The 18,314-nt window shown below is 46.3% G+C and overlaps 1 protein-coding gene across 43 annotated transcripts in view; it reads left to right on the top strand.

The window, feature by feature from the left end:
• The first annotated feature begins 7,994 nt into the window (after positions 1-7,994).
• PIP5K1A (phosphatidylinositol-4-phosphate 5-kinase type 1 alpha) overlaps positions 7,995-18,314 on the top strand; it is a 53,065-nt gene continuing 42,745 nt past the window's right edge. For all 43 annotated transcript variants that reach the window (XM_073995738.1, XM_073995760.1, XM_045363831.2 and 40 more), the window contains exon 1: positions 7,995-8,523. Coding sequence is in view for 30 of the 43 variants with exons in the window: in XM_073995665.1 (XP_073851766.1) it covers positions 8,439-8,523 (85 nt within the window). In the remaining 13 variants the exon portion in view is untranslated. The remainder of the gene's footprint in view (positions 8,524-18,314) is intronic.

The following is an 18,314-nucleotide window of genomic DNA, read 5'->3' as shown; positions in this document are numbered from 1 at the left end:
ATTGGAGGACACGTTAACTGACTTAAGCCACGAACAGAAATTTAAACACTGCGTGTTCTCACTCATATGTGGACGCTTTAAAAAAATTGATTTCATAGAAATAAAAAATAGAACAGATGATACTGGGGGCTGGGAAGTGCAGGGGGAAGGAAGGGACAGGGAAAGATTTGTTTTTTTTGTTGTTGTTGTTGTTTTTTTGAGACGGAGTCTCGCTCTGTCGCCCAGGCTGGAGTGCAATGGCCGGATCTCAGCTCACTGCAAGCTCCGCCGCCTAGGTTTACGCCGTTCTCCTGCCTCAGCCTCCCGAGTAGCTGGGACTACAGGCGCCCGCCACCTCGCCCCGCTAGTTTTTTGTATTTTTTAGTAGAGACGGGTTTCACCGTGTTAGCCAGGATGGTCTCGATCTTCTGACCTCGTGATCCGCCCCTCTCGGCCTCCCAAAGTGCTGGGATTACAGGCTTGAGCCACCGCGCCCGGCCAGATTTGTTAAAAGACACAAAATTGTGGCTCACACCTGTAATCCCAGCACTTTGGGAAGCCGAGGGTGTGGATCATGAGGTCAGGAGTTCACGACCAGCCTGGCCAAGATGGTGAAACCCCATCTCCACTAAAAATACAAAAATTAGCTGGTCATAGTGGTGGGCACCTGTAATCCCAGCTACTCGGGAGGCTGAGGCAGAGAATTGCTTGATCTCGGGAGTCGGAGGTTGCAGTGAGCCAAGATCGCACGCCATTTGCACTCCAGCCTGGGAAACAGAGGGAGACTCCGTCTCAAAAAAAAAAAAAAAAGACAAAATTGGGCCGGGCACAGTGGCTCACGCCTAGTAATTCCAGCACTTCGGGAGGCTGAGGCAGGCAGATCACGGGGTCAAGAGATTATGACCATCCTGGCCAACATGGTGAAACCCCGTCTCTACTACAAATACAAAAATTAACTGGGTGTGGTGGCACACACCTGCAGTCCCAGCTACTCGGGAAGCTGAGGCAGGAGAATCGCTTGAACCCGGGAGGCAGAGGTTGCAGTGAGCTGAGATCGTGCCACTACGCCCCAGCCTGGCAACAGAGCAAGACGCCATCTGAAAAGAAAAAAAAAAAAAAAGACACAAAATTACCATTTTTTTTTGAGACGGGGTCTCTGTTGCCCAGGCTGGAGTGTAGCAGCAGGATCATGGCTCGCTGGCTCCTTGACCTCCTGGGCTCAAGCTGTCCTCCCACCTTGGCCTCCCAAAGTGAGAGGTTTACAAAGTGAGCTGATTAAAGCCGTGAGCCACCACACCGGCCCCAAATTACATTTGTTTGTTCATTTGTTCATTTGTTTGTTTGAGATAGGATCTCACTCTGTCGCCCAGTCTGGAGTGCAGTGATGCAATCACTGCTCACTGTGGTCTCGACCTCCTGGGTTCAAGCGATCATCCCACCTCAGCCTCCCAGGTAACTGGAACTACAGGCTCACATCACCACACCCGGCTAATTTTTTGTACTTTTTGTGAAGATGAGATTTCTTTATGTTGCCCACAGTGGTCACCTGGACTCAAGTGATCCCCACTCCTCAGCCTGTCAATGTGCTGGAATTACAGGCCTGAGCCACCTCGCTTAGCTCCAAATTACATTTAGACAGGAGGAATAATTTCTAGTGTTCTTGGCCGGGTGCGGTGGCTCATGCCTGTAATCCCAACACTTTGGGAGGCTGAAGTGGGCAGATCACCTGAGATTAGGAGTTTGAGACTAGCCTGGCCAACATGGCAAAACCCCATCTCTACTAAAAATACAAAACTTAGCCAGGCGTGTTGGTGGGTGCCTGTAAGCCCATCTACTCAGGAGGCAAAGGCAGGAGAATCACTTGAACCCCAGAGGCAGAGGTTGCAGTGAGCCAAGATCGCGCCATTGCACTCCAGCCTGGGCAACAAGAGTGAGACTCCATCTCAAAAAAAAAAAAAAAAAAAAAATTCTAGTGTTCCATACCACTGGGGGATGACTATAATTAACAATAATATATAGTGTCAAACAGCTAGAAGAAGGATATTAAATGTTTGTGTTGGAAACAAATAAATGATACATTTGTGAGGCCAGGCACTAGGGCTCACGCCTGTAATCTCAGCACTTTGGGAGGCTAAGGTGGGCAAATTATTCCAGGTGGGTAGTTCAAGACAAGCGTGACTGACATGGTGAAACCTTGTCTCTACTAAAAAGTACAAAAACTGGCCAGGAGTGGTGGCAGGTGCCTGTAGTCCCAGCTACTTCGGAGGCTGAGGCATAAGAATCGCTTGAAACCAGGAGGTGGAGGTTGTAGTGTGCTGACATTGTGCCACTGCACTCCAGCTTGGACGACAAAGCGAGACACCATCTCAAAATAAATAAATAAATAAATAAATAAATAAATAAATAAATAAATGATACATTTTTTAGATGACAGATATGCTAATTATCCTGATCTGATCACTATATATTTTATGTATTGAAACATCACTATGTACCCCATAAATATGTACAATTATGTGTCAATTAAAAATTAAAATAAAATAAAACAACAACAAAAAGAGAACACAGCTTTAGAGTCAGCCAGACCTGAATTTGAGTGTGAGCTTTAAGGTCTTTTAGCTGTATTACTTTGGACCAGTTGCTTTACTTCTCTGAATCTCAGTTTTCTCATCTGCAAAGTGGGACTGATAACAATACCTATTTTTTAAGGTTGTAGAAGATTAAGAGATATAATTCTTGGCCAGGTGCCGTGGCTCACGCCTATAATCCGAGCACTTTGGGAGGCCGGGGGGATGGATCACAAGGTCAGTAGTTCAAGACCAGCGTGGCCAATATGGTGAAACCCTGTCTCTACTGAAAATATAAAAATTAGCCGGGCGTGGTGGCGGGCGCCTGTTGTCCCAGCTACTCGAGAGGCTGAGGCAGGAGAATCGCTTGAACCCGGGAGACAGAGGTTGCAGTGAGCCAAGATCGTACCCCTGCACTCCAGCCTGGGCGACAGAGCAAGATTCCGTCTCAGAAAAAAAAAAAGACAGAGAGAGATAATTCTTGTAAACTGCTTAGCACAGTGTTTAGTAAGTGCATAGTAAGTTTCAGTATGTGGTAACTACTACATGGCATTCAGTATTCAGATCCTTCATAATTTAGCCTCTCCCTGTCTTTCTAGTCACACCTTCTGCCACATCACTACTCCAGCATCACTCCCCCAACAGCCAACTCTCTGTCATGCCTCTATGCCTTTCTTTCTCCTTAGAATCCTTTTCCTTTCTTGTCTAATTTTATGGGATAGTGGAGTCTTCCTGAACACCCATTCCTCTCTTTCCAGGCACAATTTATATAACTGTGGAGATGATGCCTTCTGTAGTCTCTGGAATAGTTCCAATCTCAAATAATGTCTGTTGTAAAGACTCTGTTCCCATTTTTTATTCTGAAAATATGGTTATCAAACCATAGCACTTACACAAAGTTTATGATGGCACCTATTACATTGTATTCTAGTGGTTCACATGTCTGTTCCCTTCATTAGTCTGTGATCTTTTTGAGGGCAGGGGCTTAATCCTTTCCTTTTTTTTTTTTTTTTTTTTTTTTTTTGAGATGGAGTCTCACGCTGTTGCCCAGGCTGGAGTGCAGTGGCGCGATCTCGGCTCACTGCAAGCTCTGCCTCCTGGGTTCACGCCATTCTCCTGCCTCAGCCTCCTGAGTAGCTAGGACTACAGGCGCCCGCCACCGCGCCCGGCTGATTTTTTGTATTTTTAGTAGAGACGGGGTTTCACTGTGGTCTCGATCTCCTGACCTTGTGATCCGCCCGCCTCGGCCTCCCAAAGTGCTGGGATTACAGGCTTGAGCCACCGCGCCCGGCCAATCCTTTCCTTTTTTTAATTAAAAAAATTTTTTTGGAGACATGGTTTTGCTCTGTCACCCAGGCTGGAGAGAAGTGGTGCAATTTTAGCTCACTGCAGCCTAGACCTCCCGGGATCAAGTGACCCACCCACCTCAGTTTCGTGAGTAGCTGCGACTCTAGGTGCGTGCCACCATGCTCAGCTAATTTTTGTACTTTTTGTAGAGATGGGAGTTTTGCCATGTTGCCCAGGCTGGTCTTGAACTCCTGAACTCAAGCAATCTGCCTGCCTCAGCTCCCAAAGTGTTGGCATTAGAGGAGTGAGCCATCCTGCCTGATGATGGGCTTAATCTTCATCTATGTATACCACGAACTCTAATACAGCCTGGGACGTAGCCTGGGCTAAATAATGTTAATTGAGCAAATTAATTAATGAATGATTAATTGAATAAATAAGCCATCCTCTTATTGTAGAATCCTTTCCTTGCTCTTGCTAGTCCCCACCCCTTCATTCTCATCTTAGAAACTGTTCTGGCCAGGCATGGTATCTCACACCTGTAATCCCAGCACTTTGGGAGGCCGAGGCAGGCAGATCACGAGGTCAGGAGATCGAGACCATCCTGGCTAACACGGCGAAACCCCGTCTCTACTAAAAATACAAAAAATTAGCCAGATGTGGTGGCACGTGCCTATAATCCCAGCTACTTGGGAGGCTAATGCAGGAGAATTGCTTGAACCTAGGAGGTGGAGGTTGCAGTGAGCCAAGATCGCGCCACTGTACTCTATCTAGCCTGGGCAACAGAGGGAGACTCTGTCTCAAAAAATAAATAAATAAAATAAAGAAAGTGTTCTAAGATATGAAGGAAACTTTAATAAAGGTGTGGGTGTGCACTCATGTGTACTGAAGTCTGTACCTGTGGCCCTACTTTGAGGTCATCGGATTGTACCCCCTTTCCCAAAGCATGTATTGGTGAACTCCCTTTTCTGTTTCCTTGGGGGCACTAAGCCAACATGTCCTGCTCTGCCCCTGTTTCCACACCCTGTCACGTCACCACAGTTCTACTATGCCAGGAATGTTACTGGAGAGGAGTGGTTCCATGACTCAGAGGACACCCCAGGGATTGAGTGGGAGTGAGGGCGCCCCAGGGACTGAGTGGGAGTTGATGAAATTAAAAATAAAAATAGTGGTAGTTGGTGAAAATAAAAACTAAAAATATAAAAAATTAGCTGGGCGTGGTGGTGCGTGCCTGTAGTCCCAGCTACTCGGGAGGCTGAGGCAGGAGAATCGTTTGAACCCGGAAGGTGGAGGTTGCAGTAACCGAGCGCCACTGCACTCCAGCCTGGGCGACAGAGCCAGACTCTATCTCAAAAAATAAATAAAATAAAATAAAATAAAATTCACAGATTAGCTCACAGGGAGAAGATTCCTCTGTTTGACTGCATTGGTCATTCTGGGATTTATTAGTCTGCTTCCAATTTTAAAATCAGAAACAGCTTTACATCAACACCAGCCGATTTCTGAAGTAACTCAGGAAATGGTAGCAACCCTATGCCTTTCCGGAAAACAAGGATAATTTATTCAACAAATATTTATTTATTGAATACCTATGAGCCAAATCCTGTGCTAGACAGTGTGCCCCTCACCAGTTCCTGTCCTGTTTAGTTGAGTGGAGGGTATAGGTATAGGCAATTATAAAATACTTCAACACTACAAAATTCCACTGCTGCGGAATTACAAACAAGATTTTGTCTACTTCCGGTGCCCAAAGGAAGACGAATACTCCAGCAGGTGGCAGCAGGGAAACAATTATTTTAGATCTTCGTAAGGGAGGAGTAGAAGGCTGCCGTAAATGCATGGGGATTTATCCTTTTTTTTTTTTTTTTTTTTTTTTGAGGCGGAGTTTCGCACTTGTTGCCCAAACTGGAGTGCAATGGCGCCATCTCGGCTCACCGCAACGTCTGCCTCCCAGGTTCAAGCAATTCTCCTGCCTCAGCCTCTCGGGTAGCGAGTAGTTGGGATTACAGGCAAGCTCCACCACGCCTGGGTAATTTTGTATTTTTAGTAGAGACGGGGTTTCTCCATGTTGATCAGGCTGGTGTTGAACTCCCGACCTCAGGTGATCCGCCCGCCTCCGCCTCCCAAAGTGCTGGGATTACAGGTGTGAAGCCACTGCGCCCGGCCATTTTTTTTTTTTTTTTTTTTTTTTTGAGACTGAGTTTCGCTCATCTTGCCCAGGCTTGAGTGCAATGGCGCGATCTCAGCTCGCTGCAACCTCGACCTTCTGGGTTCAAGCGATTCTCCTGCCTCAGCCTCCCGAGTAGCTGGGATTACAGGCGCCTGACACCACGCCCAGCTTATTTTTTTGTATTTTTAGTAGGGCCGGGATTTCACCATGTTGGCCAGGCTGGTCTCGTACTCCTGAGCTCAGATGATCCACCCGCCTTGGCCTCCCAAAGTGCTGGGATTTCAGGCGTGAGCCACGGTGCCCGGCCTGCATAGAGATATTCTATGGATGTTCGGGTCCTAGGTTACTTTATGAGGACCCACAAGACATCTGGAAAGAGGATAATCAGGCCATTCTGGGGGTTACAAAACCTGTTTTTTGTTTGTTTGTTTGTTTTTTGAGACAGAGTTTCACTCTGTCGCCCAGGCTGGAGAACAGTGGCGCGATCTCCGCTCACTGCAAGCTCCGCCTCCCGGGTTCACGCCATTCTCCTGCCTCAGCCTCCCGAATAGCTGGGACTACAGGCGCCCGCCACCGCGCCCGGCTAATTTTTTGTATTTTTAGTAGAGACGGGGTTTCACCGTATTAGCCAGGATGGTCTCGATCTCCTGACCTCGTGATCCACCCGCCTCGGCCTCCCAAAGTGCTGGGATTACAGGCGTGAGCCACCGCGCCAGGCCACAAAACCTGTTTTAATGGAGTTCTTTCACGGGCTATGAATTTGAGAGGATCTATCTAACCGACCCTTACCCCGAATGTTTTCCCATTTCTCTTCATTTATTCATTCCACAGATAATTATGGAGCCCCTACTATGTACAAAGTCACGGGAGGAGCTGGAGATACAAGAGTGAAGCAAACACAGTCCTTGCTCCCCAGAAGTTTTACAGTCTGTTCAGAGAGACAGGTCTTCCCACCAGGGTTCATAACCTACGGGGTACTTTGTTAAAAACGAGCAGGGTTACTACGAAAACTACAATGGGAGAAATTTTTCTGTGTATCTCCATGCCCTTTGGAGCACAGATAATTGACAGTTGGAGGCTAAAGGGCTTGGGTCCCAGGAAGGTTGTGCTAGGTCCCTGATTGCCTCCCGTGCCCTTTTTTTTTTTTTTTTTTTTTGAGACGGAGTCTCGCTCTGCCGCCCAGGCTGGAGTGCAGTGGCCGGATCTCAGCTCACTGCAAGCTCCGCCTCCCGGGTTCACGCCATTCTCCTGCCTCAGCCTCCTGAGTAGCTGGGACTACAGGCGCCCGCCACCGCGCCCGGCTAGTTTTTTGTATTTTTTAGTAGAGACGGGGTTTCACCGTGTTAGCCAGGATGGTCTCGATCTCCTGACCTCGTGATCCGCCCATCTCGGCCTCCCAAAGTACTGGGATTACAGGCTTGAGCCACCGCGCCCGGCCTCCGTGCCCTTTTTTGACAGGTCTTCACTGATTCATGCATCAAATATTTGCGTCACTGTGCCTAGCTTTGTGCTTGAGGCAAACAAAACACACATCTATTTCGAATGCCATTCAGAGGAAGGTAAGACAGGCACGCACGTTTAACTAAATAGTAAACAGAGTAGTAAAACAGGAAAAGGACTAAGAAGAGTTCTTGGTGGCATTAAATGTTTTGTGATATTCGACACCTTAACGTCTCTGACTTGACACCAGTACACCCGCAGAGAGTTCTTTTCTGGGTTAGGAATTTCAGAGGACTTGGCTGACCGACTCTTGTCCCGAGTTCAGCTCACTCAACCCAGTCCTAGCAAAAAACTGAACCTAAGCGAATCTGCCGAGCCACCGTAGGAAAGGTCGGCCAAATCGCGCGCGCACATCTTCCACCCGTGGACTCGTCAGGGCGTGAGACCTACCTCACGTGACCATTAGCAGCCTCCCGATTGGTTTTGCTCCTTTTCTCTCCCCAATCAGTGGGCTGATGCGCCGAGAAGGTCGGGCGCATGCGCAGTGCTCAGATTTTGCTTGGCTACCCGGAGTGAAGCGAACGGGTTGGGCGATAAACAGGCCCTGGCTAGGGAGGACGGAGAGGGGGCGTTCGCTCCTCTTGGACTTTTCATGCCTCGTTTTTTTTCCCAGATGTGGCTTGGTCTGGACGCAAGGTCCCAGCAGCCAGCTTAAGCTTACTCTTTTGTGAAAAGGGAAAGTATCCCCTGTGGAAAGCAGTTAAACTTGTGGAGGGAGTGCGAGACGTGAGTTCTCCCCCATGCCAGGCGAATGGTGTGGCCTTGAGCTGGTCCAGGAGCCGGCTCGACGTGTCTGAGGGAGGCCCCAGAGGGGGCGGGGAGGTGACCCTGAGAACGCGGGTTCTGTAAAGAGACGTTGGGAAGATTCGATTCCGAGAAGAGGAAGAGCCGGATTGAAAGAGAGCCAGGCCTCTGAGTGGGAGGGGGCTGCTAAGATGGCGTCGGCCTCCTCCGGGCCGTCGTCTTCGGTCGGTTTTTCATCCTTTGATCCCGCGGTCCCTTCCTGTACCTCGTCCTCAGGTAAGCCGGACAGGGCGTGGGTAGGGAGCTGGTGAGGAATATGGGATGGGAGGAAGAGCGAGACCTAAGAGGGTACCTGTAGCTGGGAATGTCCTAGGGGTTACCGGTAAGCGGGGGCGAATTGGGCTTTCAAATAGGAATTTCCGAGCGGGCAGGAGGAGTTTGAGGAAAAGATAAGTTTGATTAAGAAGTTGTCGAAAACGTTGGTTGTCTTTGAGGAGGAGAGATGGAGATTGAAGGTGGGGGTAGGTGGCCGGGCGCGGTGGCTCACGCCTGTAATCTCAGCACTTTGGGAGGCCGAGGCGGGTGGATCATTTGAGGTCAGAAGTTCGAGACGAGCCTGGCCAACGTAGTGAAACCTCGTCTCTACTAAAAATATAAAAATTAGCCGGGCAGTAATGGCGTGCGCCTGTAATCCCAGCTACTCGAGAGGCTGAGGCTGGAGAATCCCTTGAGCCTGGGAGGCAGAGGTTGCGGTGAGCCGAGATTCGGCCACTGTTCTCCAGTCTGGGCGAGAGAGTGAGACCCAGTCTCATTAAAAAAAAAAAAAAAAAAAAAGGTGGGGATAGGAAACAAGAGAAACGGAAGGGAATAGAGAAACTTAAGAAAGTAAATAGAGGCCTAAGAAGTAGAGAGGAACTACTTAGTGTGAGAGGCAGGTAGAATCTTAAGTTGATTGTGGGCTAATTGGATGAAAATGTTGAAGAGAAGCCATGGGACTTAAAAGATATTTAAGAGTTATTGGACGCTTTCGATTTCTGGAGAGGTAGGGAATGGTGAATTTTGTTGCGGTGTCTGGGAGTTGCTGAAGCCATCTTTTCCGTCAGATACTCCCCTAATGTGTCACCCTTTCTCACTTCGCACCCCCACCCTTAGGCGCGCACAGGCACACTGACACACATACACATTTTCTCAGACTAACTCCTTTGGTAATTCCCAACTGTAAACTGCCCAACTTTGGGAAGGAATGGAAATTTTGAAGAGAGCCTAAGGAATGTAGGAAATTAAGGTCAAAGACCTTAAAAACAGATGGGAAAGATGGAATGGAGTCTTGAATTGCAGTAGAGACTGCGAGAAGTGATGTTTTGGAAATTAGGCCTGAGAAGAAAGATGGGCGGGGGGTGACTGTAAGTGTTGTGGGGGAGTATTGCATAATAGAAAATGGACTGGAAGAATGCTTAGGCTGTATCAGGAGATTGGAATTTGGAGAATGGAGCCAGGTTAATGTAGAGAGCTCAATGTATTAATAGTTAGAAACGAATGAAGATTGAGGGAGGGCTGAGGAGGCCCACAAGAAAAGCAATAGATTGTGTGTAGGAGAGAAAGTGTGTGTATGTGTGTGGGGTGGGGGGCGGGAGGTGAGTCAGAAACTGAGCTCTTCCATCAGAAGTGTCTGATGTTTCACGGTAACTGCTGCTTTTATACTGTGAACAGACGCTGCCAGATGTTGGATGCTTTGCTTGAGATTTTGGTATTTCCTCAGGCCTGGTATTGCGTTTTTGCTATTTAGAATTTGCTGAATAGGATTCCTTCCACCTTTCACATTCCAGCTCAGATGCTGGAATATCTAGTCACACATATCTTCTTTGTAAGCTGCAGTTTTATTTGTGTATCTCTATTTTTAGTTTGTTGAGAGGGTTTTTTTTTTTACCTTTCCTATAAAAGTATTAGGGAACCAGAACAACTCATGCTGCATTATAAGCATGAAATAGGATAAAGTAAAAGTGACAGGGTTTTTATTTTTAATAGAGTAGCTCCTTAATTTGAAACCTGTTCCCCCTCTAATCCCCAGCCCAGAAAGAAGAAAGGTTATGTATGGTCCGTAAACAAACTTCTCAACTATTAAGTCAGGTGTTTGCTCTGTACTCTTTGATATTTTGTAGGTCTTTATGTTTTCTGTCAGATGCTCTCACTAACAGTTAATAATACAAATACAAATTGTATAAATTTTTTTTTTTTTTTTGGAGACAGTATCGTTTTGTCACCCAGGCTGGAGTGCAGTGGTGCCATCTTGGCTTACTGCAGCCTCTGCCTCCCAGGTTCGAATGAGTCTCCTGACTCAGCCTCCCAAGTAACTGGGAATACAGGCATGTGCCATCAAGCCTGGCTATTTTTTTTTTTTTTTTGTATTTTTAGTAGAGATGGGGTTTCATCATGTCAGCCAGCCTGGTCTCAAACTCCTGACCTCATGTAATCTGCCCACTTCGGCCTCCCAAAATGCTGGGATTACAGGTGTATTGCAAGGTCAGGAGTTCAAGAGCAGCTTGGCCAACATGGTGAAACCCCATCTCTACTAAAAATACAAAAAAATTAGCCAGGCATGTTGGCACAGGCCTGTAATCCCAGCTACTTAGGAGGCTGAGTCAGGAGAATTGCTTGAACCCGGGAGGCAGAGGTTGCAGTGAGCTGAGATCACGCCACTGCACTCCAGCCTGGGCAACAGAGCAAGGCTCTGTCTCAAAAAAAAAAAAAAAAAGGCAAAAAGTGGCTACATTTCACGCTGTTGATGGACTGTAGAAAGATTATAATGGTCACCTCCAAATCCAAACATGGTAATTGCTCCAATAGCAAAAGTAGTTAAACATCTCTTAAAGCTTATGATTTGCTTTATCCTGTGTATTTCACTTGTCAGCAGTATAAAAGACTGGCTCTGGATTAATTGTGAAACTATCTAGACAGAGGTTTAATATTGGTGGGGAACAAACTTTCTTAAATAACCTCTTCTTCCCAATTTAAATGACAGAAGATTTGGAGTGCCTAAAATTATGAGTGGTTTATCGAAAACTGTCAATCTGTCCTTGGCTATGACATTTTTGTTTTATATCCATTTTCAGCATTGTCAGAGAACATTGTCCTTTAGGATTTCAGAGTTTCACCAGAACTTAAGTGGAGTTCAGCTAAACAGCTAAGAACAATAAATGGTTTTAGGATGGTTGACACACACACTTCTTGAATTTCTACAGGGCTAGCCTTCTAGCCTTTAACAATTTAGGAAATCATAAACCATCATTTGTTCCTGCCAACTTTCTAATTTCTCTGGTACCATGCAGACAGAGAAACACTCTCTTCCAATCACAAATAAAAAATCTTTTTTCTTTTTTTTGAGGTGGACTCTTGCTCTTGTCACCCAGGCTAGAGTGCAGTGGGGTGATCTTGGCTCACTGCAACCTCAGCCTCCCGGCTTCAAGCAAGTCTCCTGCTCAGCCTCCCAAGTAACAGATTATAGGTACCCGCCACCACATCGGCTAATTTTAGTAGAGACGGGGTTTCAGCATGTTGGCCAAGCTGGTGTTGAACTTCTAACCTCTGGTGATCCACCCGTCTCGGCCTCCCATAGTGCTGGGATTACAGACGTGAACCGCCATGCCTGGCCAGTAAAGTCTTTTTTTATTTTGAGAGAGAGTCTCCCTCTGTCGCCCAGGCTGGAGTGCAGTGGGGCAATCTTGGCTCACTGCAGCCTCTGCCTCCTGAGTTCAAGCGATTCTCCCGCCTCAGCTTCCCAAGTAACTGAGATTACAGGCACCCGCCACGACATCCGGCTAATTTTTGTATTCTAGTAGAGTTGGGGTTTCACCATGTTAATCAGGCTGGTCTCGAACTCCTGACCTCAGGTTATCCTCTCACCTTGGCCTTGCAAAGTGCTGGGGTACAGGCTTTAGCCGCCGCCACCGGCCTTGCTTTTTGCCCTTTTTACCACCATGAGGAGAGTAAAGATTTTCTGTCTTGGAGGCTTGATTTGAAGTTAGTGGTTGGGTTAGAAGGGATAGGATACTAAGGTATACACTGCTCCTATGAAATAAAAGTTGTGGAGTGAAATCATGTGTGACTTCCTCAAGGAAGAGCACTTGAGGTTGGGTACTGTGGCTCACACCTATAATCCCAGCACTTTGGGAGGCCAAGGCGGGCGGATCACCTGAGGTCAGGAGTTTGAGACTAGTCTGGCCAACATGGTGAAACCTCATCTCTGCTGAAAATACAAAAATTAGCTGGGTGTGGTGGCAGGTGCCTGTAATCCCAGCTACCCAGAAGGCTGAGGCAGGAGAATTGCTTGAACTCAGGAGGTAGAGGTTGCAGTGAGCCGAGATTGCGCTACTGTACTCCATCCTGGAGGCAGAATGAGACTGTGTCTCAAAAAAAAAAAAAGAGAAAAAAGAAAAGCACTTGAAACCCTAGATAATCATGAGCTGTAGTTCCTTTTGCTTCAGACTAGAACATTTTTTAAATGGTCATCGCTCACCTATATTACTTTATGTGCACAAGTGATTTAGACATAACTTTACAGCTGCTTACCTGACTTTTTCTCCCCCTTAACTGCTCAGGGAAATACAGAGGATACAGGATTGGAGCATTTTTGCTTGAGACTTTTATAGTAGGGACAGCCTCATCAGCCCATGATTCTGATTGCTTTGTTCTTCCCAACAGAGCCCTACCTGTAACCTGCTATAATCTGTTAACTCCAGTAGTAGGGGTTCTTGTTGATCTTTTTTTTTTTTTTTTTTTGAGATGGAGTTTTGCTCTTGTTGCCTTGGTTGGAGTGCAATGGCGCGATCTTGGCTTACTATAGCCTCCGCCTCCCGGGTTCAAGCGATTCTCCAGGCTCAGCCTCCCAAGTAGCTGGGATTATAGGCACCCACCACCATGCCCGGCTAATTTTCTTTTCGTATCGGGCTTTCACCACGTTGGCCAGGCTGGTCTGGAACTCCTGAGCTCAAGTGATCCACCCACTTCAGCCTCCCAAAGTACTAGGATTACAGGCGTGAGCCACCATTCCCAGCCTGTTGATGTTTTTTTGATCTGTGTTCTTTTGTGTACAGTGTAAGCCATTTGTGGGCTGATTTCTTTCGCAATTCTTCCTCTTAGTGAAAAGTAAAGCAGTTTAGATCATGTTGAATGAGAAACTGAAATTTAGAAATGTAAACATAGGACACAATGTCAGAGTATCACCAGGTGCCATTTTGGTTGATATTTTATAAGTAGGGAGGTATTTTTCTGTTTACTCTTTATAGGGATTTTGACTCCCTCCACCCCTTTTTCCTTTTGTCACCTTGGTATATTCTGCCAGAAAACTGGTATCAGAATGTCATTGCTTCTGATTGATTTATTTCTGCCATGACTGCTGAAGCCCATTGTCAAGTATAATTAACTAGTCTAATAGGTATCCAGTTTCTGATATTAATTGATAATGTGTACTTACATGTTAGTGTTGAATATCAAAATTGTATGTTTTGCTTGTTAATGTCTCTGGGCTTTTTTAGGTTAATTTAAAACTCTTCTGATTAATACCTTTGCTCAAATATGTGCTACCTAATAGCTATTAAATATTTTATTTGCCTGTTTTTCTTTGATAATAAAGTGGAAACTATAGCCTTTGAAGTGAACAACAGAGATAATACCAGGACAGCCAGCAAACTGGGGAGAGGGAAGGTGGTAATTTTATCCTTTAAATTGTTCTCTCCTAGAATTTTATTTATTTATTTTTTTGAAACAGAGTCTTGCTCTGTCGCCCAGGCTACAGACCAGCGTAGAGCAGTGGCGTGATCTTGGCTCACTGCAGCCCTCGCCTCCCAGGTTCAAGCGATTCTCCTGCCTCAGCCTCCTGGGTCACTAGGATCACAGGCGTATGCCACTACGCCCAGATAATTTTTGTATTTTTAGTAGAGAGGGTTTCCCCATGTTGGCCAGGCTGGCCTTGAACTCCTGGCCTCAAGTGATCCTCCTGCCTTGGCCTCCCAAAGTTCTGAGATTACAGACGTGAGCCACTGCCCAGCCTCTCTCCTAGAATTTTGGAGTATTCTTACTTGACATAAAGAAGGGAACAAGAGCCGGGCGTGGTGACTCATGCTTGTAATGCCAGCACTTTGGGAGGCCAAGACAGGTGGATGACCTGATGTTAGGAGTTCCAGACCAGCTTGTCGAAACCCTGTCTCTACGAAAATTACAAAAATTAGTGGGGTGTGGTGGTGTGCTCGTGTAATCCTAGGTACTAGGGAGGCTGAATCAAGAGAATCACTTGAACTCAGGAGGCGGAGGTTGCAGTGAGCTTAGATTGCACTACTGCACTCCAGCCAGGACAACAGAGCAAGACTCCGTCTCAGAAAAAAGAAAAGAGAACAAGAAAACTAAAGTTAATCAGTTTATTTTTCCCTATTCTTTTTGTTTGCTGGGTTTCCTTGATCAAGGACAAAAGTATACTTCAAGAATATACTCTTTCCTGATGGCCAGGTAGAGAGGGAATCTTTGTTTTTCTGAGCTCCAGACCCAGCCCAGAGAGACTGAATGAAACACCACCGATGGTGTTTCCTAGAGGAAACCCTAAGAAGCCCGTTTCCCCTATTGCACCTCACTTCTCTGCCCTTTCCCATCTAAATAGAGTGTTTAATTTTCATGTTTATCCTGTTTTGTTCATATTTCTTGTAAACTTCTATTCTGTTACTGTTTTCTATTTGAAGTGAACTTTTTTCCCTCAACTGCTCCGTCTTGTTTAACTGTCTCCATTTTTCTTTATCTTCTTGTGAAATTTCAGTCTGTTTATTTGTAATGGTTGTATTCAGTATGTATTAATTTACAAATATCTAATTCCTGGAAAGTCTCTCTGTTGGAATCTGAGGAAGACATTGGCAAAAAGAGAGGAAGGTAGGTCTGTTGTAGGGAGTTCAGCATATTCTTATTATTTACCTTGTATACTTAATTGAGCAATATGGAAATAATCCAGAATAAGCTATCTGAAAAGATTAGAGATGTTGGTTGGGGGTGGGCAAACGGGAGGTGAGCAAAGGAAGTTGGCGGGAGGGAATGGAAAGAGGGTTTTTTGTTCTTGTTTGTTTGTTTTTAGGATATTTAATTAGAGTATATTAACCCTTTTTTTTTTTCGAGATGGAGTTTCGCTCTTTTGCCCAGGCTGGAGTGCAGAGGTGGGATCTCAGCTCGCTGCAACCTCCACCTCCCGGGTTGAAGTGATTCACCAGCCTTAGCCTCCCAAGTAGCTGGGACTACAAGTGCGTGCCACAACATCTGGCTAATTTTTGTATTTTTAGTAGAGACGGGGTTTCACCATGTTGGCCAGGCTGGTCTTGAACTCCTGACCTCAGGTGATCCGCCCACCTCAACCTCCCAAAGTGCTGGGATTATAGGTGTGAGCCACCATGCCAGCTATTTTTGTATTTCTAGTAGAGACGGGGTTTCACCATGTTAGCAGGCTGGTCTCAAACTTCTGACCTCAGGCGACCCTCACTGCAACCTTTGCCTCCTGGGTTCAAGCGATTCGCCTGTCTCAGCCTCCCTAGTAGCTGGGATTACAGATACGTGCCAACATGCCTAGCTAATTTTTGTATTTTTAGTAGACACGAGGTTTCACCATGTTGGCCAGGCTGGTCTTTAACTCCTGACCGCAAGTGATCTGCCCATCTTGGCCTCCCAAAGTACTGGGATTATAGGCGTGAGCCTCCGTGCCTAGTCTGAAATATGTTCATTTTAACCCAGCAAAATTCATTGCTTTTTCAAGATAGATAGGACCAGATTTGGAAATAGAATTAGTAGGTGGCTATCTACTAAAAATTTCAGGTGCCTCTTGGCCATGGGTAGCTTATTCAGGAAACCCAAGTCTTTTAAGGAAGGACTTGGATTTTTTTCATAATTTCTTTTTTTTTTTTTTTTTTTTTTGAGACGGAGTCTCGCGCTGTCACCCAGGCTGGAGTGCAGTGGCCAGATCTCAGCTCACTGCAAGCTCCGCCTCCCGGGTTCACGCCATTCTCCTGCCTCCGCCTCCCGAGTAGCTGGGACTACAGGCGTCCGCCACCTCGGCCGGCTAGTTTTTTGTATTTTTTAGTAGAGACGGGGTTTCACCGTGTTAACCAGGATGGTCTCGATCTCCTGACCTCGTGATCCGCCCGTCTCGGCCTCCCAAAGTGCTGGGATTACAGGCTTGAGCCACCGCGCCCGGCCTTCGTAATTTCAAAGAACGTTTTTGTGCCAGGGGATACATATTTGAGGTCTGAGAACCATGAAACTTGTTTTGTAGGACTAGAAGCAAAAGTTGACTAGAGGGAAATGTAGAGTAGAGTTATTTTAATTTAACCCCCTCATTTTCCAAATTGGGAAACTGAGGTAAAGATGTTGCATAAAGGCTATATGTTACATATATATATATATATATACTTTTTTTTGTTTTGTTTTGTTTTTTTTTTTTGTTTTTGAGATGGAGTCTTGCTTTGTCCCTCAGGCTGGAGTGCAGTGGCATGATCTCAGCTCACTGCGACCTCCGTCTCCCGGGTTCAAGTGATTCTGCTGCCTCAGCCTCCCGAGTAGCTGGGATTACAGGCGCACACCACCACGCCTGGCTACTTTTTGTATTTTTAGTAGAGACAGGGTTTCACCATGTTGGCCAGGCTGGTCTCGAACTCCTGACCTTGTAATCCACCTGCCTCAGCCTCCCAAAGTGCTGGGTTGATTACAGGCATGAGGCACTGTGCCCGGCCATGAAGGTTAATCTTAATATGTTGCTCATTCTTTTTTTTTGAGACAGAGTTGCACTCTTGTTGCCCAATCTGGAGTGCAGTGGTGCGATCTTGGCTCACTGCATCCTCCTCCTCCTCCTGAGTTCAAGTGATTCTCCTGCCTCCCTAGTAGCTGGGATTATAGGCACGCGCCACCATGGCTGGCTAATTTTTGTATTTTTAATAGAGATGGGGTTTCTCCATGTTGGGTCAGGCTCTTCTTGAACTCCTGACTTCAGGTGATCCACCCGCTTCGGCCTCCCAAAGTGCTGGGATTACAGGTATGAGCCACTGTGCCTGACCGGCTCATTCTTTGATACACTGCTTTTAGTTGGCTATTAGCTGAGGTGACCCCAGGACTGGTAGATCAAATTGCTTTCAAGCTTTTGTTTCTAGGCGCATCCTTGCACTTCTGACTCTTTCCTAGAGGAGGCTTAGGAAAAATTTACACCAGCTAAGAAACAGAATTTAGCTTTTCTCTGAGATGTGTCTTGGTTTTCTTCTTCTTCTTCTTCTTTTTTTTTTTTTTTGAGATGGAGTCTCACTGTGTCGCCTAGGCTGGAGTGCAGTGGTGCAGTCTTGGCTGACTGCAAGCTCCACCTCCTGCTTTCAAGAGATTCCCCTGCCTCAGCCTCCTGAGTATGTGGGATTACGGGCACATACCACCACGCCCGGCTAATTTTTGTATTTTTAGTAGAGACGGAGTTTCACCATGTTAGCCTGTATGGTCTCGATCTCCTGACCTCGTGATCCGCCCGCCTTGGCCTCCCAAAGTGCTGAGATTACAGGTGTGAGCCACCACGCCCGGCTGACTTGGTTTTAATTGGCTTGATCCAGTCATTATTGAGGATGTTGTGATGGTACACTTTTTTTTTTTAAACACACTTCCTTAGAGCTATGTGTTCAGCAGTACTTCTCAGGAGGCAGGTTGACATTTCGAGAGTATTTTCAATTGAAGAATAATTTGTGTCTCCCACCTGCAGGCGTATAGAGTGTCTTTCAGTATTGCAAGTTAACTAGGACCAGAGAGATTGCCTCAGATAGTCCAGCAAATGACTGGGTAGATTTTGTTTTTGTTCTATTATGTTGTAAGGAGTTTTGCTTTCTTTTTCCCCAGGCCAACACAGAGTCTTGCTCTGTTGCCCAGGCTGGAGTGCAGTGGCATGATCCCATCTCACTGCAGCCTCTGCCTCCTGGGTTCAAGTAATTCTGCCTCAGCCTTTCTAGTAGCTGGGATTACAGGCACGTACCACCATGCCTGGCTAATTTTTTTTTTTTTTTTTGAGATGGAGTTTTGCT

Source organism: Macaca fascicularis, chromosome 1 (genome assembly GCF_037993035.2).
Source record: "Macaca fascicularis isolate 582-1 chromosome 1, T2T-MFA8v1.1".
Classification (NCBI taxonomy): Eukaryota; Metazoa; Chordata; class Mammalia; order Primates; family Cercopithecidae; genus Macaca; species Macaca fascicularis.
Note: the sequence above shows the minus strand (reverse complement) of the source record. Positions and strands in the feature narration are given on the sequence as shown.